The sequence below is a fragment of the Leuresthes tenuis genome, unplaced genomic scaffold (genome assembly GCF_036924035.1).
Source record: "Leuresthes tenuis unplaced genomic scaffold, fLeuTen1.0.hap1 SCAF_7, whole genome shotgun sequence".
In the NCBI taxonomy this organism is placed as follows: Eukaryota; Metazoa; Chordata; class Actinopteri; order Atheriniformes; family Atherinopsidae; genus Leuresthes; species Leuresthes tenuis.
Window position 1 is genome coordinate 23,777,031 of NW_027325361.1, and position 19,658 is coordinate 23,796,688.

General features: G+C 42.1%; 5 protein-coding genes across 8 annotated transcripts in view; 2 read left to right on the top strand and 3 right to left on the bottom strand.

Moving 5' to 3' along the window:
- Positions 1 to 8,665, top strand: part of cyfip1 (cytoplasmic FMR1 interacting protein 1) — a 24,485-nt gene extending 15,820 nt beyond the window's left edge. The window contains exons 23-31 of the mRNA XM_072390064.1: positions 900 to 987; positions 3,619 to 3,762; positions 3,940 to 4,030; positions 4,546 to 4,676; positions 4,802 to 4,874; positions 5,561 to 5,655; positions 5,745 to 5,983; positions 6,066 to 6,213; positions 7,983 to 8,665. Coding sequence (XP_072246165.1) covers positions 900 to 987; positions 3,619 to 3,762; positions 3,940 to 4,030; positions 4,546 to 4,676; positions 4,802 to 4,874; positions 5,561 to 5,655; positions 5,745 to 5,983; positions 6,066 to 6,213; positions 7,983 to 8,147 — 1,174 coding nt within the window. The 3' untranslated portion in view covers positions 8,148 to 8,665. The remainder of the gene's footprint in view (positions 1 to 899; positions 988 to 3,618; positions 3,763 to 3,939; positions 4,031 to 4,545; positions 4,677 to 4,801; positions 4,875 to 5,560; positions 5,656 to 5,744; positions 5,984 to 6,065; positions 6,214 to 7,982) is intronic.
- On the bottom strand, positions 1,276 to 2,024 carry LOC140311369 (fibronectin type III domain-containing protein 9). The gene has a single exon (XM_072388748.1). The coding sequence runs from the start codon at positions 1,967 to 1,969 to the stop codon at positions 1,352 to 1,354; it is 618 nt and encodes a 205-aa protein (XP_072244849.1). The 5' UTR covers positions 1,970 to 2,024; the 3' UTR covers positions 1,276 to 1,351.
- nipa2 (NIPA magnesium transporter 2) lies at positions 8,587 to 12,464 on the bottom strand. Of its 2 annotated transcripts, none has more exons than XM_072390066.1 (6): positions 12,251 to 12,464; positions 11,370 to 11,600; positions 10,895 to 10,951; positions 10,393 to 10,483; positions 9,952 to 10,112; positions 8,587 to 9,785 (listed from the first exon to the last, which is right to left on the bottom strand). In XM_072390066.1, exons 2-6 carry the CDS (start codon positions 11,506 to 11,508, stop codon positions 9,136 to 9,138), a joined length of 1,098 nt encoding a protein of 365 aa, XP_072246167.1. In that variant the 5' UTR covers positions 11,509 to 11,600; positions 12,251 to 12,464; the 3' UTR covers positions 8,587 to 9,135. The 2 variants fall into 2 exon arrangements, with proteins under 2 accessions (XP_072246167.1, XP_072246166.1); XM_072390065.1 differs by lacking the exon at positions 12,251 to 12,464 and adding an exon at positions 11,696 to 11,804.
- Positions 12,465 to 12,759: 295 nt separating this feature from the next.
- Positions 12,760 to 18,869, bottom strand: nipa1 (NIPA magnesium transporter 1). 2 transcript variants are annotated; one of them, XM_072390070.1, is made up of 5 exons: positions 18,759 to 18,869; positions 15,255 to 15,302; positions 15,033 to 15,123; positions 14,736 to 14,893; positions 12,760 to 14,631 (listed from the first exon to the last, which is right to left on the bottom strand). In XM_072390070.1, coding segments are annotated over exons 2-5 (759 nt in total). In that variant the 5' UTR covers positions 15,256 to 15,302; positions 18,759 to 18,869; the 3' UTR covers positions 12,760 to 14,122. The 2 variants fall into 2 exon arrangements, with proteins under 2 accessions (XP_072246171.1, XP_072246170.1); XM_072390069.1 differs by lacking the exon at positions 18,759 to 18,869 and adding an exon at positions 15,442 to 15,604.
- herc2 (HECT and RLD domain containing E3 ubiquitin protein ligase 2) overlaps positions 15,873 to 19,658 on the top strand; it is a 43,459-nt gene continuing 39,673 nt past the window's right edge. Inside the window, exons 1-4 of one of the 2 annotated variants that reach the window (XM_072390067.1) lie at positions 15,873 to 15,966; positions 16,814 to 16,922; positions 18,180 to 18,273; positions 18,458 to 18,589. In XM_072390067.1, the coding sequence (XP_072246168.1) occupies positions 16,851 to 16,922; positions 18,180 to 18,273; positions 18,458 to 18,589 (298 nt within the window). In that variant the 5' untranslated portion in view covers positions 15,873 to 15,966; positions 16,814 to 16,850. The remainder of the gene's footprint in view (positions 15,967 to 16,813; positions 16,923 to 18,179; positions 18,274 to 18,457; positions 18,590 to 19,658) is intronic. The other variant, XM_072390068.1, reaches the window with a different exon arrangement.

A 19,658-nucleotide genomic window follows, 5' to 3' on the forward strand; every position in this document is an offset into this window, starting at 1 on the left:
CACAATGCACATAAAAGCAGCGGCAGTCACCTGCTGCGTGTCATTTAGCAAAAAAACATGGTAAAGATCGATGAGAGGACAGAGCAATCAGCTCAGATTTAAACAAATAAATGCAAATGTGGGAAGCCTGCTCTGCTGTGTAGTTACCATCAGAGCAGAGCACGAAGCTGCCATCATCTAATCTCTTTGTCCCGGTCTTCTAAAGCATCCCCGTGTTCAAGTTTAGGTTTAAGATTCCTGATTGTTGTTGGTTACTTTGTGTGATTGTGTACTCATTTTTAAAAAGATGTTTGTCCTCCAATTGTTTCAAACTTTAGAGGTAGCAGTTGTGAGGCAGTAATATTTGGTAATAGTTTACTGTAATAAAACAAGCAAAATGGCAAATATTATAGAGAGAGAAAAATCTGAAACCAGTGGGTTTGTGCTCAGAAAGCACAGAGACGATTGTCTTTTTTCCTTTTTTTTTTCTTTTTTTTTTTTTCTTTTGGTCAGCCATCAGTTCATGACTGGTCATTTAATCTGTAGCATTTGGACACAGAGGGACAAATCCATTATCATAATTCTTTATGATTTAGTCAAAACTCCAATAGAACTGTCAACAAGTTAAAGGGCTAGAGGTTATCCCATTGTGTGTTACTAATAAATCATTCCGTATTGGATAGACTTTGTCTGTTTGCTGTGTAAACATCACTGAATATGCGAATTATTCTGTCCCTTAAATGAGCTGCAGCAGCCACCTGTTTGCCTGTTGTCACAAAGGTTGAACACTAAAATTAGCTTTTTTTTGGACAATAATGCTGAACAGATCACCAGAATGAAGGAGTGTGGAGGTGTTTTCAGTCTCCCAACCGGATGAGGTTAGCATTTACACGTGTTTGAATCGTTTTCTGTGTGCTCAGGTTTGTGCGCACCATCCTGCCTTTCTCTCAGGAGTTCCAGCGGGATAAGCCTCCCAACGCCCAGCCTCACTATCTGTACGGGTCAAAGGTCAGTACATCCCTCTGTTATCATTACTCCCACAGAAAGCTTGTCATTTATTTTTATTCATTTTTCATTGGCCACTGGCATGACCGGTCAAGCTGTGCGCACGCATATGCTGGAGCCAGATGTTCACCTTGTATTTTAAAGACAACTCACAAGAATACAAGCGGAAAAGCTTTAGTATCTGAAATATTGTGTGGAAAAATGGTTAAAAACTTTCTTTGTGAGCTTCTTATTTACGAGAGAATAATCAAACGTATACAGATGTTGACTTATTTAAAGTGAACACAAACAGGATTCAGTGGTTTAAGATGCTCGGTGACATCTGAGCCTGGACGGAACAATGCAGTGATGACCTTAATCCTGTCGATTAATGCTGGCTTAACGAGCATCCTCGACTCTCATGGTCTGGCATCATTACGCGGCCTGTGGGCTGCGCCGACATGAGTGCGATCGTTCCGAGCTTGATGCTATCCTCGCTGCCGCTCTTGGGTGTGAAGAGGTGTCCGGATCCAGACATATCTTGGCGGCCGGATTTGCCCACAGCCGGACAGCCGTCTGCGTCTCGCCTGGGGACGGAGCACATGTTGTGAAGATACCCCCACAGCAGGATGGCAAAGATGACCATGAGCAAGAGGCAGCAGGTCAGCCAGACGCCCACGCTGAGCTCCCAGCCGGCCCTGTCGTGACCTTCACTGCTTTCACTCAGAGTGCTGAACACTTGGCACTGGTCTCGCTCCGGATCGGCAGCCTGACACGTCACACACACGAAGTAGGCGGTCTGGGGAAGGAGGTTGGCCAGGCGGGTTCTGGTCTGGCTGACAGGGATGCGATCCTCGTGCTTGAAACTTTTGCGCTTGTAGCCAATGAGCAGGCTGTTCCAGTTGGGGTCGTACATGACGCTGTAGAAGGTGTCCAGGCAGGTGGGGGACGGCGGCCAGCTCACCCTGGCTGAGGTGGAGGAGATGTTGTAGACTGCAACCCCCATTATGAGGAGCTGTCGTCAATATGAGGGAGGTTTCCTTGGTTTTTACAGTTTTCCTGTGAAAATGAAGTGGAAAAGATGGAAACTAAATCAAGACACAGACAAAACAAACAAGTGCTTATCAAAGCCTTTTCTGACCATTTTGACTTGAATTGTAAATATTAGCATAATCAAGATGTCCCAGTGAGCCAGTCATTCGTGACTCGCATCATACAAAGCAGAAAGATATGATCAGAGCGTAATAAGCAATATACAAAAGGATTATCCAGGCAGTGCTGAGGGATGATGAGACTGTGTGCAGATGTTCACCAAATTACACAATGCAGGATTGTTTCTGTAGAGGCTCATCTGTGAAAAGACAGGTGATTATCTGTCAGCTATCGTGATGTAAAGACTCGGCATTCTGGTTTGACCACCATTTATCTGTTATTAATAACAAGTACAGAAAATTGCAGTGTTCTCCAAAAGAAGACAAAATAACTCCAATAGATATTAATAAATCAAATAAATGATGCTTGTGAAGAAGATTTGGGTTATTTCAAGTTCAGTTCTGGGTTGAAAGTTTCCTACTCGCATGTTTATATTTATGTCCTGTTAGACTTTATTAGGATTTCTCTTTGCTTCCGTCTGTGGAGTGTCTTGGTGAGTCGGTGTGGTGCTCATTGGGAACACGTCCGCTTCGTGTAGTTTTGTTATTTTTGCTTTACACTACATGAGCTTTTGTAAAATTAGCTGAAACTTAACTAATGCTCACACTTCAGATCAGATTTGTCAGCTCGTACAAAATATATTTGTTCCTACAATAACAAAGTTAATCAGCATAAAAACGATAAGATGGAGACTTACCGGGAAAACACTGCCAGTGGGTGTGGAATTTACCAATCTGCAAAACCGGAGCTGTGTGTTCAGATTATTCCGTGCATCTGATATTCAGTCCTTTATTCTGGTGTCACTGTCTAAAGATCCCTGATGCTGCGTGCTGCTGTGCAGGACTGAAGCAGAGATCAGCATGTTTTTATCTCAGCTGCTGCCACACCAGAGGGAGTTTTAGTGGATTAAAGCAGCAGAAGCTTCACCAGTCTGCCAGCAGGGGGGAGAGGGCTGAAATCTCCTGCTTTTGATGTTAGAAAAGTACAATTTGCATCCAAATGGGTCATAATTTATACAGATTTCATCTTCCATTTCTATTTTCTGGCCTTGATAAACAATCTGGAGGCAGCATTGTGATACAAATCAGTAATTTCCTCTTCACCAACACTCCGTGTCCTTTGTGCCGTTGTATCTGGAATATCTTGTCGCTAGGTCTGGGGAGGAGATGAAATGAGGGTTCAGTTGGTCGATCAATCTGTCAAACTGTTCATTCTGCAGCAAAATCTCTAAATACCTGCTGGCCAGACTGTCATGAGCTATTTGGAGACCCCAGAGGATGATCCTAATGCTGCACTGGCTTTTTTTCCCTGTAAACTCTGCTCTCGAGATGTCTCATAAATCAGGCGCGTTTGAACTTCCTGAGCACAGAACGTGTAAAACCAGCATGTTGCACAGAGTAAACATTTACATGCAACATGTTGGTGTGTGACTTCAGATGAGAGCACGGCTTTATGCACTTGCTCAACTATATCTTATGTTCTGCTGTTTTCCTCTGCTCACAGACCTTGAACCTGGCGTACAGCAGCATTTTCGGCTCCTACAGGAACTTTCTGGGCCCCCCACACATCAAAGTGATGTGCAGACTGCTGGGCTACCAGGGCATCGCCGTGGTGATGGAAGAACTGCTTAAGGTTGTCAAAAGCCTGGTGAGTGTGACTGTTTCAGTGTGTAGGAGGCCTGATTTCACAGGAAAAGGAGGCTACTTTCTCCATTATCACTTAGTCCTAAGTTATTATATGAAGAGCTGAAATAATGGAATTATCATAGGTCTGTTTTCCATCATCGTTTCCTAAGTGAGGGATTATTTCCTTTTAATTGTGCAGCTTCAGGGCACCATAATGCAGTATGTGAAGACCCTGATGGAGGTGATGCCCAAGATTTGCAGACTTCCACGCCACGAGTATGGCTCCCCTGGTAGGTGAAAATGTATCCTCGACTCTGTTGCGTCTGTCAGTGTAGAATCCAATTTTTAACGTTTCAGTGTGCTATGTGTCAGTCGCTGGTATGTACACTTGGTCGTTCCACTCCAAAGCAATTTTGAAAGGAAACAAACACACTGGCCGTGCTCGTTCACCCTAAATGTTGTGAGTCACGAGGTAGCATCTGAGCTAAGAGCCATGCTGCTCTTTTTTTATTGAAAATGGGCTATTTACATGCTTTAATTGAAGCCTTAAAATGCCAGGAAAAACCCCAATGTAAAAACCTGTTTAAATGAACTGAGAGCACATCTACGCAACATATTACCACAAAAGTGTAATGCAGGAGATTATAGATGGGAAGCACTGACGCAGAACCTTCGTTTCAGACGTCCTTGGGATTTGAGAGGAAAAAGTTGCCACTTTCTATATGCTGCATGTGCCAACCTGCCACTGTGATGGATGTTTGTAATAAGATGGGAGGTGAGACAACAAGGCTGTATTTCATTTCAGGCATCCTGGAATTCTTCCACCACCAGCTGAAGGACATCGTTGAGTATGCTGAGCTCAAGACGGTGTGTTTCCAGAACTTGAGGGAGGTGGGCAACGCCATGCTGTTCTGCCTGCTGAGTGAGCAGAGTCTGGTACGGTTCACAGTATGGTCCTACAGCAAAGCAGCACAAAGGTGTTCACGCCTCGGTGTGCTTTTTTTTTCTTTTCTTTTTTTATGTGGCAGTTGTGTAACATTTGTACGGTTTCTTGCTTCAAGTCGCAGGAAGAAGTTTGCGATTTGCTGCATGCGGCGCCTTTCCAGAACATTCTTCCCAGAGTCCACGTCAAAGGTAAAAACAGGATGTTGTGCACAGTAGTTTAGTGGAGGTGAAGAAGTGTCAGTGGTGTTTAAAGAGAACAGAGGGGTATAGTGTTGTATGTTCATGTCCAAAGGCAGCACTGCGATGTGAAAAATGGCACTTTATTCATCTTTATTCAGCTTTATTCATCTTTATTCAGCTTTATTCATCTTTATTCAGCATTATTCAGCTTTATTCATCTTTATTTAGCATTATTCAGCTTTATTCATCTTTATTTAGCATTATTCAGCTTTATTCATCTTTATTTAGCATTATTCAGCTTTATTCATCTTTATTTAGCATTATTCAGCTTTATTCATCTTTATTTAGCATTATTCAGCTTTATTCATCTTTATTTAGCATTATTCAGCTTTATTCATCTTTATTCAGCATGATTTAGCTTTATTCATCTTTATTCAGCATTATTTAGCTTTATTCATCTTTATTCAGCATTATTTAGCTTTATTCATCTTTATTTAGCATTATTCAACTTTATTCAGCTTTATTTAGCATTATTCAGCTTTATTCGTCTTTATTCAGCTTTATTTAGCGGGATCAGGTTGAATTTTTATTAATTTTTCAGTCACGTGTTACTAATGGGGGGGGTGTAACAATAATTGTTTACAAAGGTAAACTTGGTAATGGGTTTTATTCTTCTGTTCTTTATTGCCGTGTAGAAGGGGAACGCCTGGATGCCAAGATGAAGCGCTTGGAGGCGAAATACACAGCGCTGCACATGGTTCCACTGATAGAGCGCCTTGGAACTCCGCAGGTACAAGCAGCATAAAAATGAAGTGGTCATAGCGATCTTTTGTCTCTGGTTTTTGCTTCTTTAGTCGCTCAATATGTGCTCTAATTTAGCAAATAGCCATCGCTCGTGAGGGCGACCTGCTGACCAAAGAGAGGCTGTGCTGCGGTTTGTCCATGTTCGAAGTCATCCTGACACGCGTGCGAGGTTTCTTGGACGACCCAATTTGGCGCGGGCCGTTGCCTAGTAACGGCGTGATGCACGTAGACGAATGCGTCGAGTTCCACCGGCTCTGGAGCGCCATGCAGTTTGTGTACTGCATCCCCGTGGGAGCCCACGAGTTCACAGTGGAGTGAGTGCAGCAGCTCACACATCACAACCAGATGAGATGTGACGTGCCGCAGCTTTACTCATGCACCTCATTCCTTCTGCAGGCAGTGCTTTGGAGATGGCCTCCACTGGGCCGGCTGCATGATCATCGCCCTCCTGGGACAACAGAGACGCTTTGACATCCTCGACTTCAGCTATCACCTTCTCAAAGTGCAGAAGCACGACGGCAAAGATGAGGTCATCAAGAGCGTGGTGAGTTGGAGAGACGATGAGCAACACTATTACGCAACCTCTAATCTGTGAGCGTCACATGACTGGCTTAGGTTTGAACCTTCAACCTTATCAAATCATCAACCTTCAGTACTTGATCAACAACTTAGTGAAGTTTTGCTCTGGATTATGATAATGATTTTGATGTTGTACTTGCTACCTTCTGGTGCACCCAACATCAAGTGTAAGTATAATATTTGAGTGTTTCAGGCAGGTTTAACTCACAGCAGCTGTCAGCTATCTGAATACTTGGATCAACAAAAAGCATTATTGGGAGAAGTAAAAGAGGGCAAATCTACCACACAAACTAGTATCATTCAGCGCATTTACACAGCAAATTATTATCGTGTTAGTCCAACCACAATATGTTATTTGAAATGCATGTAAACATGTTAGTCCGATTAAAACAGTTTCTTAAAACCAGACTAACACCCAGATTTTGCGTTTGGGGATAAACTAGATTCAGATGGACCTACGTGCTCCAAACACACTCCAAAGTTTCATCTTTTTGTAAAAACAGTAAAGAATAAGTGTATATTAATGCAGCCCAGCAGCTCGTCACATTTTTCAGTTTCTTTTGTCAGATGACTAAATGTGTCAGAACTTGTCTAAAAATCAGCCCTTTGAGGCTACGTGTCAACTTGTGATCACTCGAAGCATTTCCAGACTGTCGCTCTGCTCTAATAAAGTCCTGATTTTATAACCGCAGCGTCATCTCACACAATCACCGTTCCAGTTCCAGTAACCTAAAGACAATATGCGTGCCATGATTTTGGCTATTCATACGTGTGCGATGATCCCCCGTAGAAGCTGCAGAATGTCCTGAGTGTTTTCTTACACGGTCCAGTGTCACCGCATTGGACACACGCTGATTAAGTGTTAATTTCTCCACAAACAGTTTTTTTTTTTTTTTTTAAATTTGGCTGTTTCTCAGTCAGATCTGTTTTAATTTGGGAGATGAAAAGTGTACAACTGTTCGTGTCTTTCATTCTTGCATCTGAGTCCTTGTAGCCTGCAGCACAGAGGAACCCATTGTCACTAAAAGAATACTCATGGTTTGCAGATGCTGGGCTCTCTGCATTATAAATCCAACTGCTTTTTGAAATATCAGTTCACATCTGTTTCCTAATATTGTTTAAATCGGCTTTAAAAACCGTTCTTGGTACCATTCAATCTGATAAATTGTCAGATTAAGTCAGACTGTTGCACTGATAGATCCGACACACTAATCCTTATTTCGAGGCTGACCTGTCTGTATTTGACGAATTCGGTCATTCACTTCACCTGGATCCTCTCAGAGGAAATAACCCTCAGATTTGTGGAGTGAAAAAACCGCCATCGAGCTGTTCAGACCAAACCACCAGTAACACACTTAAAAGAATAGTTTGACACTTTGAGAACTGCATCCGAACATTATTCCTGTGTGATAACACTACTTATCACTGCACCCACTCGTTAGTCTGACATGCAGTCGTTCATTATGTCGTTATCATCTAACACATTAAGAGCTTTGCTGGCTGGTGATGTTTGGCTTGAGCGGTGCCAAAAGAAGAAAGTGACTCTGAGCCATTTACCAAACTGTTGAACACATGCCATGATCAGTGAGCATCCCCCTGGTGTAGTTTAGTCTCTTCCTGCAGAGACTTGAGATAGAACAGTGGGATTTGTGTACGTGAGCACAGCTCAGCTCATGTAGCGACGGACGGAAGAAATGACCTGAAATTCTGTGCGTTTGTCTTGTCGCTCTTTAGCCTCTGAAGAAGATGGTGGACAGAATCCGCAAATTCCAAGTCCTCAACAACGAGATCTTTGCCATCCTGAACAAGTACATGAAGTCTGGAGATGGAGAGAACATGCCGGTGGAACACGTCCGATGCTTCCAGCCTCCGATACACCAGTCCCTCGCCAGCAGCTGAGGTTCCCGCCGTTGATAACGTGGACCAGCGTGACGTTCCAAACACTGTCAGCATTACCAGACTATCCACAAATATGTCTCCTGATTTTCCTTTAGGTCTGCCGTAGCAAAGGACCATTAAATGTAATAAATTGGGCCACTTTCTTTTTTTTTTTTTGTCAAGATGTTTGTCTTTTTTTTTTTTCTTTTTGTATTCACTTGTGCCTTATTGGAAGAGAATAGATATTACCTTTTTGGATGAACTATTCTTTGTTTTATACTTGCAGGAAGCTATAGATCAGGGAGGGAAATTAAGTTTTATTAGATCAGAGTATTTAAGGGTTTGCAGTGGTGGAATATTAAGGGTGAATAATAACCTATTTTAAGTAAGTCTGAATTTGTACTTTCTACACTGATGCATGCTAAACATTTTAAAGGAAACTGAAAAGTAACAAAGCTCATACTGTTAAGCATTTATTCACTGTGCCTTTGTGTTTGAAACGTTTTAATCATTTTAATTCAATAAATATGTAACAAATCTGTTGGTTCATCTCGAGCTTTTTATGTAAAAACTACCCCCACACCCCCAAAAAACAAGAAAAATTCAGAATGACTTCTAACATAAATTGTTACTTTCAAGTATCATCTAAGCTCAAATCAGTGACTGTCCTATCAAATGTAGTCATTATCAGCAGGACTTCATACAGAATATATATTAAAACTTTTATCTTTTTGATTCATAGAAAGTAAGTCAGTGCGTGAAAATGCATGTACATATAACAAAACATTTCCTTTAAAAAAACCAAACTTATTTACAGAGCTACAGAGGAATGAAATTAAGTTCTGTAAGTGAACACGACGGAGTCATATTCTGAGAAAAGTAAGGCAAATTAAAATGAATACAATCCACTGGTCTGTCCACATCACCCACCTCACAGTTGATTGTCTCATTGTTTTCCTAAACCATGTCTACAACAATGCCATGGTTGAGTCAAAATAAAAGGGAGATCCTACGAGGAAGTCATTGCTCCGTTCCTTCTGGAGACGCTATCAAAAGGCAAACCCATTTCTCTGTTTTCTATGTCCTCTGTGGACTCGTTCTGTAGCAGTTCATAGCTGCTGTGGGAGGCCATGCCGTTGGCGGCAGGACAGGCCCGTTCCTCCTTCCTCATGGACACTGCAAGAGTGGCTAAGCTAACGCTAACGTCTTTAAAGGCATGTAGCAGGAAGATGCCCACAATGATGGTGAGGAAACCGCTGAGTGTACCGATCACGTCGTCCGCGTGCATGTGTTCCCACTCTTTGAAGAGAATGGCGGAGCAGGTGAGCACCGACGTGGTGAAAAACACATAGTAGATGGGCGTCACCAGGGAGGTGTTGAATATGTCCAGGGCCTTGTTTAGGTAGTTGATCTGTGTGCTCACACAGCCCACCAGACCCAGAAGCAAGATCCACGCCAAAGGGTTTCTCACAACGCTTTTCCCTGCGACTGCCTCCTTGATGGCGATGCCCAGTCCTTTGACGCAGGACACAGAGAGCGCCCCGATCACGGAACAGATGGTGATGTAGACAAGGATATTGGTCTGACCGTGGCGGGGACCCACGACAAATATGAAGATCAGAGCCACGATGATGACGAGAGTGGCAAAGATGAAAAACCCTGTTTTAAAAAAAAAAAAGACAGAAGACGTGGAGTGAATCAGAGAAAAATGCATTTTTCCAGGATAAATTCAGTGTTTGCTTTGAATTGTCTTTCAAATATCTTCACATTTAGAAACAAAAAATATATATTTCTTGACAGAAAAAAAGCCCAATTTCTTTTCTACCTGGGTCAACCAGCTTTTTGGCCATGTGGTCGAGGCTGCTGATTTCTTCCTCCTGCGGGGCATGAATGACCATGGTGGTAGAACCCAGGATACTGAGCATGCAGCCGAGCTTCCCGTGCAAGTTTAACCGCTCTGTCAGGAAGTATGACGACAGCACCGCACTGCAACAACAGTTGTAAAGGAAATCTGTGAGGCCGAGTTGGACAGAGAAAAACAGGAAGAACCAGGCGCGTTTTGCAGCTTTGAAGGCACATATTTGGCCGAAACATAGCTGTAAAAAGATGCCACACCATGTTTTATGCAGGGCCATTGATACTGAAATGTAAACAAATCCTCCTCTTATTTTTTGCGTGTGCTAGCAATGTTATTCATCCTTCTTTCTGACGCCTTCTTCACAAAGCTCAAGTGTGCAGGTTACGCAGCAAGTCGTCTGTACTGTACCTGACAAGCACGCTGAGGGCTCCCAGAGGGGTGACCAGAGTCGCAGGAGCAAAAGCATACGCTGCAAAGTTGGCGGCTTCCCCAGCACCCACTGTGAAGGGTTAGGACACGGTTAACCACCAAATTAAAACTGAGACAGAAAAATACGGTGCAATACAGCTTGAGGTTTACTGTGTTGCATCAATACTAAGTACAAGGTCAACTTCCTGTGCAAGCACAGGATTAGCAACTGAACTGTAAGAAGACATTTAGAAATCAGACTTTAAACCGGGGTTATGTCGGAAGACAAGTTTATTGAACATCCAAGCTTGTTAAAACGTATATTACTGCGCAGTGAGGACCTACTGCACTTTGAAACAACAAAGATAACAGTTCCCAATGAGCTGTGAGATTACCCAAACATACGCTTTCAAGCAACTTTGACAACGTTTATCTAGGAAATCTGCAAAACTGTGCAAAAGACACATGTAAAATTTTTAATCATCAGGCACTTATCACTTACTTGATAACAAACCAGCCCACCACAGCCATTCCTTTAGATATGCATGACCACCCTGGCCTAAAAAGAAAAGCAAAAAAAACCAAAACATATCACACAGGAATCCTCTCATTTCAATAATACTCATATGTGTATGAAACCTGAATTATGCAACCACACTGACTGCTTGTCAGGCAGCTGCTTTTAACTGGAACAGAAGGTAAAATGTAATATTTAAGTGAATGATTACAACTAGGCGTTTAAAGTGTTGATAACCAACACACACCTTACGCCTGTGAGCAGAGCCAAACAAGCCCATAATGTAAGGGAGGGCCAAGCACGACTGTTACTGAGCTGTTGCAACTGGTCTGACTTCATCGCTGGCTCTCAAGGATGTACATTAGGAGCAGGGAGTGCCCAAATCTGACTGACAACATTGGAATGTTAGTCTCTTGAGGTTAGTTATGATGCGATTAAGGCACCCGGAAAAGGTCAGTACCTGCCCGCATCGATCCCTTCCTTGCCAGCCTCAGAAGTCCTTTCTTCTTCAGGATAAAACTGCCCCCGATGAAGATACTGGAACTGATGGCCAATCCTAGACCGATGTAGAAATCATACTTCCCCCTGTCTTGACCCATTGTGAGGCTGGATGCGTTTTTGTGATCTCTCACATCGACGACCAAACAGGGAAGATGCTGACCAAAAGTGCAGTTCTGGCCAGCCCAGACACCTGAGAGCAAATCACAGAGAACAAGAACAACACTCATCAGCTGCTGTGGGAAAAAAAGTCACACTCTCAATATCACCATCACAGCAGACACCTACCGCTTCCACAGGAGAAATTACAAAGTGGAAAACCATAATTTGACAAGTAGGAAGAATCCATCAGAGAAATATAACATTAAGGAGCATCTAGTATCTCCTACCGGCTGGTCCCATACAAACACATCGGAATCACTGCTGAATGGCAAGCAAGTTTCGAGTGGTGTTCAGGTATAGAAAAACAAAGCATTGTGAAACTCCGTCACCTGCTATGTAAATCAACTTATTTCAAGACTTTGGAATTCAGGAAGTGGCTCCCCACCTGGGCACGCTAAGTGCAGCCTTTAACAAGCTAACCTGAGGACGCCCAGTCACAAGATTACACTTTTATTAGTTACGTCGCCATTACCTGTCTATACATCGTTCCGAACACTACTTTCACGTTTGCTGTGACACCGGCTCCTTTCCGCCCCACTCAGAAGACTCAAGTTTATAATTAGCTATAGCCTCCCTGCTAGACACGTTAGCTTAAGTGAGCACCGGAGCTAGCTTCCTGGCTAGCAAAGTCTCTTGAATCGCTCGCTTGTTCTGTTTGAGAAGTCATAGTTAGTTCATTACCTGTTCAAAGGCGGCAGGTTTCCTCGACAAGAAGAGAATAGTAGCAGGAAAAGGATACTAGCTACTAGCTAGCCTGCCTTTGGCTCTGTTGACAACCATCACGTACTGTTCCCTCCACATTCGACCAGCACCAACACAGACTGTTTGACGAGTGCCGCACTGCGAGGCTCTTCTTCTGCTTATCAGGGGAGAAGTGGCCGTTGAACTGTGTGCCCTCCGCAGGCTGAAATCCAGTACCACAGAGATCATTTACAGACTGCGTGGGAACCCGACACTTCAGAGTAATAATGAAGGCATTCAATTAGAAACCTATGCTTTTTAATTGTTAAAACAAACAGTAAAAAGTGTTATTTAAAAACAGTAATAGGCTCCTGGACAGCCAAAAACAGTGGGATGGGTGGAAGTGCCACATTTTAATGAAAGCTTAAATTAACCAATGAACAGATAGACAGAGAGGTGGTTAAATCTATTTACAATATATGATTAGCAATTAAACAAAAGCCAACATATTTTACAAGCGATGACACTAAGTAGCTGTTTTATTGGATTTAGTTTCATATATTTAAAATCAAGAAAGCCACTTAATCAGATGACCCATGAAGCTTGTGATCAAAGATAATTGCACTGGCTGGACATTATCATAAAGTCATTAAGAAATCTGAACAATGTTAAGCACACATTTAAAACCCGTATCTTCGTTTACCACAGTGACTCAACAGCTTGTAGTCACACTCCTACAAATCATTTCGTTTGCCAAAAAAAGAGAAAGAAATGAAAATAAAAGAAGCCACTGCTGATGCTTATCTTCAATACAAGTCCTGCGCACAAGAGCCTGTTGCTGAAATTACCCTGAATTATTCACCTGTACTCTGAGTGATTCAACCCTGACAAAGTCTGGCACTGAGAAAGAGGGAGGACATTTAAGGCTCCCATTAAGATCCTTTGGGAACCACTCTGGGGGAAAGGAAATGGAACCATTTACAATGTTCTGTAACCCACTTTATTACCCATCTGAAACTGGTTCAATCATAATGTTTGTTAGTCCACCAACCACATTTGAGCTTGCTGGTACAGTATTGTTCCAAAGACTTGAGTCTATCCCTAATTTATTTATATCTAACTTCCAGGCCAGCCAGACTTCCTTGTAGCCTTTTAAAGTTGCCTTGAGCAACAGTTCTCAAGACTATCGGAAGGTCTTTAAAATATTTTCTTTGGCTGCTTTTTCACTCATTTTCAGTCCAGTCATTGTGCCCGACCGTTTCCAGAGGAATGCTTTTTTTCTTTTGTTAGTTAAGCCACTTAACACCGATCTATGAATAAAAGGCACCTAACTCAAGGGATGAACCAGCAGTGCATCTAATCATAACAGACAACTTAGAAAACAACCAATTTTAAATGGTATATTGGTGATTCCCAAAGAGCTGTGAGATGAAAACTTGGCATATCTGATTTTGACTTTCATGCTTGTTAGAATTGTACAAACTGTTTTTGTCTCGTATGCTGTATTTCCATTATTGTTTGTGGATGTTTCAATAATATGGCTGTATCCATTTACCATTTTCCTGGCAATACATAAAGAAATGACTGTTGGCTCAAGCACAGTGCTGTAAAACCTCAGCTGAGTTATAGCTATGGTTTCTGGAATGACTGTGGTATTCATATGTATTCATGAAACTTAAAGAAGGAATCAGTGTGTAAAAACACAACGGTATTGTACCCTTACATTTGTTACTATTTTGTAAAACTAGTTCAATATATATTGTACTTTTGGTCACTTAAACCGGAGGTAGTACAACAAAGAGCAAACAGAAAGTCTGTGGTTCAATAAATGCAGCGTGCCACAAAAGTAATGTAAATATGAAGGCCTCTTAATCAGTCCATTTTTTCCCGTGCCTCCTTCTTCTTCCAGTTAATCAAAGCATCCTGGGAAATGTGGAGTAAAACCACTCCGACACACACTGTTGTCAAACCGCAGAGCATCGCAAGGCTGTCAGTGATTGTAAGTGCAGTCCACTCCTTGAAGAGAAGAGCAGAAGCAAAAATCACTGTGGACGTGAACGCCACATAGTATATTGCTTCGAACATGTTGGAGCTGAAACACTCCAAGGCCTTATTGATGAAGAAGAACTGTATCAGGATGCTGACAGCCAGCGTCCCCAGCAGGCCAAGGAAGAGAGTCAGGGCTCTGACGCTCGATGGCCCTTCGCCGAACGCATCTGGGGCAACCAGGCCGAGTCCTTTGCTGCATGGGACGGTGAAGTTTCCCAAAAGGGAACATATGGCAACATACACCATGATGTTTGATGTGCCATGAGCTGGAGCGATCCACACAATTAGAGCGATCAGTAGCAGGACCACCAAGAGGAGATAGATTACAAACACTGCAGGATGAGACATCAAATGTTGGGGGAAATGCTCAGTTATAATTCCAGTGAAAAATACGAGCTGTTGTTGTTAATTTCCTAACCAATACTTGCTTAATCACCTGGGTCAGATAGCCTGTCCTCCAGTTCCAGTCTTGAAGTTGCCTCTGCTTTAGGGGCATGAATGATGAGCATAACAGAGCCACAGCAACATAATATGCAGCCGAGCTTCCCCAGGATGTTTAAATGCTCCTCCAAGATCCAGCATGCCAGCACAGCCCTGCATCACATTAAAAAAAGCAGGTTATTGCAAAGCACAATCCTGGAAGTACTCCAGCAAATTTATCTCTTGTCCCTGCACCATTGAGCTGATTATACTTCACGATCATGCCAGCAATGTATAGTTGGCTTAAACATACCCAAATAGTACTCCAAGAGCTCCAAGAGGTGTAACTATCACAGCGGGGGCCACGTTGTACGCCACGAAATTCCCAATTTGACCAATAATCACTGAAAGAATAGTAGACAGGTATAGCAGCATGCTCAAAGATCAAGGTTTATTTTAGGGACAAGCCATAAAATTCTGGATCGACTGTCTATATGAACATTCATGCGAAGTTGACAGGTGACGTTATACTCACTGCACAGTGTGCCACTCCACCACACAACGTCCGTGAGGTACGTCCCTCCTACAGGAAATACATGGAGTTTAGTTTGCGTTGCCTGTGACGGTTTTCTCAACTTAATGATATGTTTCATACAACGGCTTGTCCAATTCTGACAATGCGGACAGATACGTTTATCTAGTTATCTGCTTATTCTTCCTACCTCTGTCTCGAGAGCGCAATATTCCCTTTTTTTGAAGCACAAATGTCGACCCATTAATAAAACTTGATATCACAGCTATTACTATCCCCGTATTTTGAGACGAAAAACTTGGCATTCCTGAGTCATCGGCCATTACTGTGGTTATTTAACTGTGGCATAAATTGTCACACTATCCCTACAATTTTTTTCTGGAGATACAGCGCCACCGAGTGGGCAGTTTACAGTCAATCTGGGCCAACCCCGCCCCTCGTATGTCCCGCCTTGAATGTAAAAGTCGAGCTGATATTCTAATACTTCCCGCTACGAGCGGGCGGAGTAAAAACCGAAGCGTACAACTCGTGCGTGTATAGAAACTCCGCCTCAGCGGGCTGTGAGGGTGTACTTCAATCGCACCAAATCTCCGAGTTAAATTGTCTCTATGCCTCGTGCCCCGGTCTACGGACTGTCAATCAAACCCATTATGAACGTCTTGTTAATGCAGCAAAGCAGCTGAGGGGACGAGAATAGCTTGAGAAGTGACCGCAGGTAATTTATAAATTTGTTGCCGAAATTGACATGTTATAAGCGATGTTACTAAGCTCTTCGAAGCGTTGCACCTCATTTGGTGTAATGTCATGTGTTCGAAGCCTGTTCATCGTTGACTGGATGATAGGAGCTAGTTTAGCCCTGGCCAGCTAACGCTATGGTAGTGTTAGCTATTTAGCAGGCGAACTTGTTAGCCGCACAGTCGTCAAGCTAATGCGAATGTTACCAAACGGTAATAAAAACATTATGAGCGCAATTATATCTTTGTCAGAGTACGTTATTACCAACTGGAACTGTATGTTTTATCATACATGCTAACAGGCGCAAACGAAGGTTAAAAGTGAATTTGCTTGGGCTAGCATTTAATGCTAAAATATTCCTTATTTTCTACTAAACGTTGTACTGACACGTCCCTGTCGCTAAACTACGGCATTGTTTATGAAATGTTAGATAATGTGTGGTACAGTTTGCATGTCGTAACAGAAATTTGTGACAAGATTAAAGCTATTTGACAAAGCAGTTGGTGTAAAGTTATGTCATTCTTGGGAAACCTTTTATAATGCTAATAAAACAAAAGTTCTATTTTTTAAATAAACGAGACGACCCCCCCCCCCCCCGCCTCCATTTGTTTACATTAGTGTGATTAATATAGATGGTTGTAATGTTTTTTCTTTGGCTGTGGAAGTTCAACATGCTGATGTCTTGTGCATCCTAATCTGAATCTTCATGTCTTGGGCCAAGAGCTCAAACATCTTTTATGTTGTCATTATTACCCGTTTCTTGCCTGATTGTGATTGTACGTTTTCCTTTTCTAATAACACGGCTTTGTGTTTCTTTTTTCTTGTAGGTTGGCTGCGTTTGCAGCCAGGAGAGGAGAGGGAAAGATGCCTTCCCCATCTTTTACCCTCGATGCTCAGCTGAGATTTCATGACAAATGGCTGAAGATAGATTTACAGGTAAGTAAATGTGATGGAGACAATCACAATAAACGCAGATGTGACTTATTTTTAACAATTTAGAAGATGGCATAATTTTTTTGATAGTGCATTCACAGTTTACTTTGCTGAATAGAAATGTTTTTTTTCTTCTTCTTTGTTTCCATTGTTGGATTTATGGGCTGAAAAAATTGTTACCTCCTTGGCTTATGTAATCAATTAATCTGCCACAGAATTCCCAACTGTTTTTTTGCTGTCTTAATATGTTAATGCTTAGTTTCTTTCATAGAAAACGCTTCATTTCAAATTTGTTGATGGCACATTTTGCTGTGATGTCAGAAACTGACGCATCTGTCATCTTGGCAGAACTAGTTAACATAGGTCTTAAAAGAAAACACTACATCATGGCCTGTGTCAAAAACAGTTCAGAGTGCAGGGGCTGCACCTACCACACCTGATCAGGTAACACAGGTCTGCAGACACCTACCTGCAGGCTGCATCAAGCTTCATGCACAGATGATGATTGTTTTTCTTGTGATATGAAAAGCAGTACAGCCTATAATGATACAAAAGGATCTGTGTTGTGAACACAAACTGATGTTGGTAGTAATCATGAGGTATTTTATTTCTTTATGATTATTATGGAGATGCCGGGAGGCTGACTTTTACTGAGAAAATAGGTTTTGGTGTGAGTTACCTAGACAAACACACCTTAAAAGTTAGCTCCCTGCACCCTAATTGAAGGCTTGATTTAGGGAAGAGAGTCATGTTTTCCCCTTGTTGATGCTGTCTTCGGTGGAGAGGAAAGCGCAGCTTTAGAACTTGTTTGGATGTCTTCGGTCAGCTGACGTCTTTTGGCCATTTTAGATGTCAGATCCTTGAAATCAAGCGATGCAGAAATTGTGTACTGATAAGCAGGTGGCACACACATGCTTGCTGGAGTGTGTTGTGTTCATAATTTTTTGGGGGGGTTAAATAAGCTAAATTTCAGAGATGAAGGATCTATTCTTGTACTTTTGAGCCACAAGGATGAAACAAGAGATTTCCATCCATTCGAAAAAAGGTGAAAGAAGTCCTTTATGGTCCAGATGCTTTTGAGGACTTGATTGGAATGTCAAATGTTGATTATTTAAAGGTCACATTCTGTCCATTTCAGCTGCTTTTATAATTTTCCTTTTCATTGTGAAGAATAAAAGAAGCAATCGTAAAGTTGTGTGAACATTTTTTTTAACTTTTAATGTAGATGCTGTCCTAATTGTTTCTTTCCTTTTTTGGCAGCGGGCATTCTCTCCAGAGGGGCTGAGTGAGATGTGGAATGAAATGGTGAAAGATGAGGAGATAACGTTCAGAGGAGAAGAATCGGCTCACCCAGGTTTGGCTCTGCCCCAATAAGCGCTCGCTTCTCGTTTCTGACACATTTTCACATGGTTGCTATCTGGTTATGACATTTCTAAACTCTATCTAAAGTGTTTGATACTGGGACAGGCATAATGTTATTACCATGCAGGTGATCAGATGACGATTAAGTTAATTATTTATTTATTTTTCTTTCTTAGAAGATTGCACTGATTGTTTTTCAACTCTGAAGAAGGATGAGCCCAATGATAAAGAAAAGAAAGAGGAGGAGGAGACATCAGCGTCTGTGCATCAGTCCATCATTGAGACATGGGATTGGGGGCGGCAAGCAGGTATGTAATCAGAATGTAAAGCATCCCCATAACCTACTTCCAGGCTGGCCTCCTTTCTCGCTGCCACTCTTGTGGGTTTTTTTTTTTTTTTCTGAGCTGGGTAATTAATACCAAGCTGACACCAGATAGTTTCACAACACCTATGTTGACTAGATACAATTATACTCACCATTTCAACACATGGCCAAACTGCCTGTTTATCAATTTCCAATCTGTCAGGTCCTGCTGATGTGTGCTTATTTTGTTGGAACACGAGTTGTGGAAACTCTGTAACGTCAACTCGCACGCTGCACGTCTGAGTGGTTATTTTTAGCCCGCAGAGTGTAATCTTGGTAGACATTACTATGAAGTTCAGAGTGAGAATCGTCTCTCACCCAAGATATGTTTACTGCAAGAAATGGGTGGCACCGTGTTATGGTTGTGGGAGATAAGCACTGGGTGGGGGTATGCAGGGTCAGGCCTACATATCCAGTGAATGCAGGTGTTGCTAGTAGCTCCTTAGATTCTCTTTTTTAAAGCTCTGTCATTGATGCTTAAAGTTCAAACGGCATACTTCCTGCTTTTCCATTATGTGGTCAGATTGTATTGAAATCAGAATGCTGATGCGTGGCAGCTTTGCTCTGAATCCATGCTATGGGTGTATTTGTCCTGTCTTTACAATGATAGATATTTTATAACAATTTGATTAAACGTTATGAATCTGATATTTGCTTTGCACAATGTACTTTTTAGATAAAATAAATAGCGTTTGATTGAGATGCATATCTGTTGTGACAGCCAAGCTGACTGTTGTGCTGCTCATACAACCTCAGGCTAGTCCAGCTTACATGGAGCTTAAGTGGATTTCAGACATGCTATTTTGGCCCATCTTCCCTTCCCTGCAGTGCTGCTGTATAGACGCACATAACTTTCTTTTGAACCACATAAGAACAAATAACTTTGTGATACGTTAGATGACATTGCATAAAATTTTTTATTTTCCCCTTGAGAAATAGTAAAGCCAGCAAGTAATGAGCCAAAAGGGGATATATTTTGGAACAAATTACTTTTTTTCTGTGCTTGAGAGTAT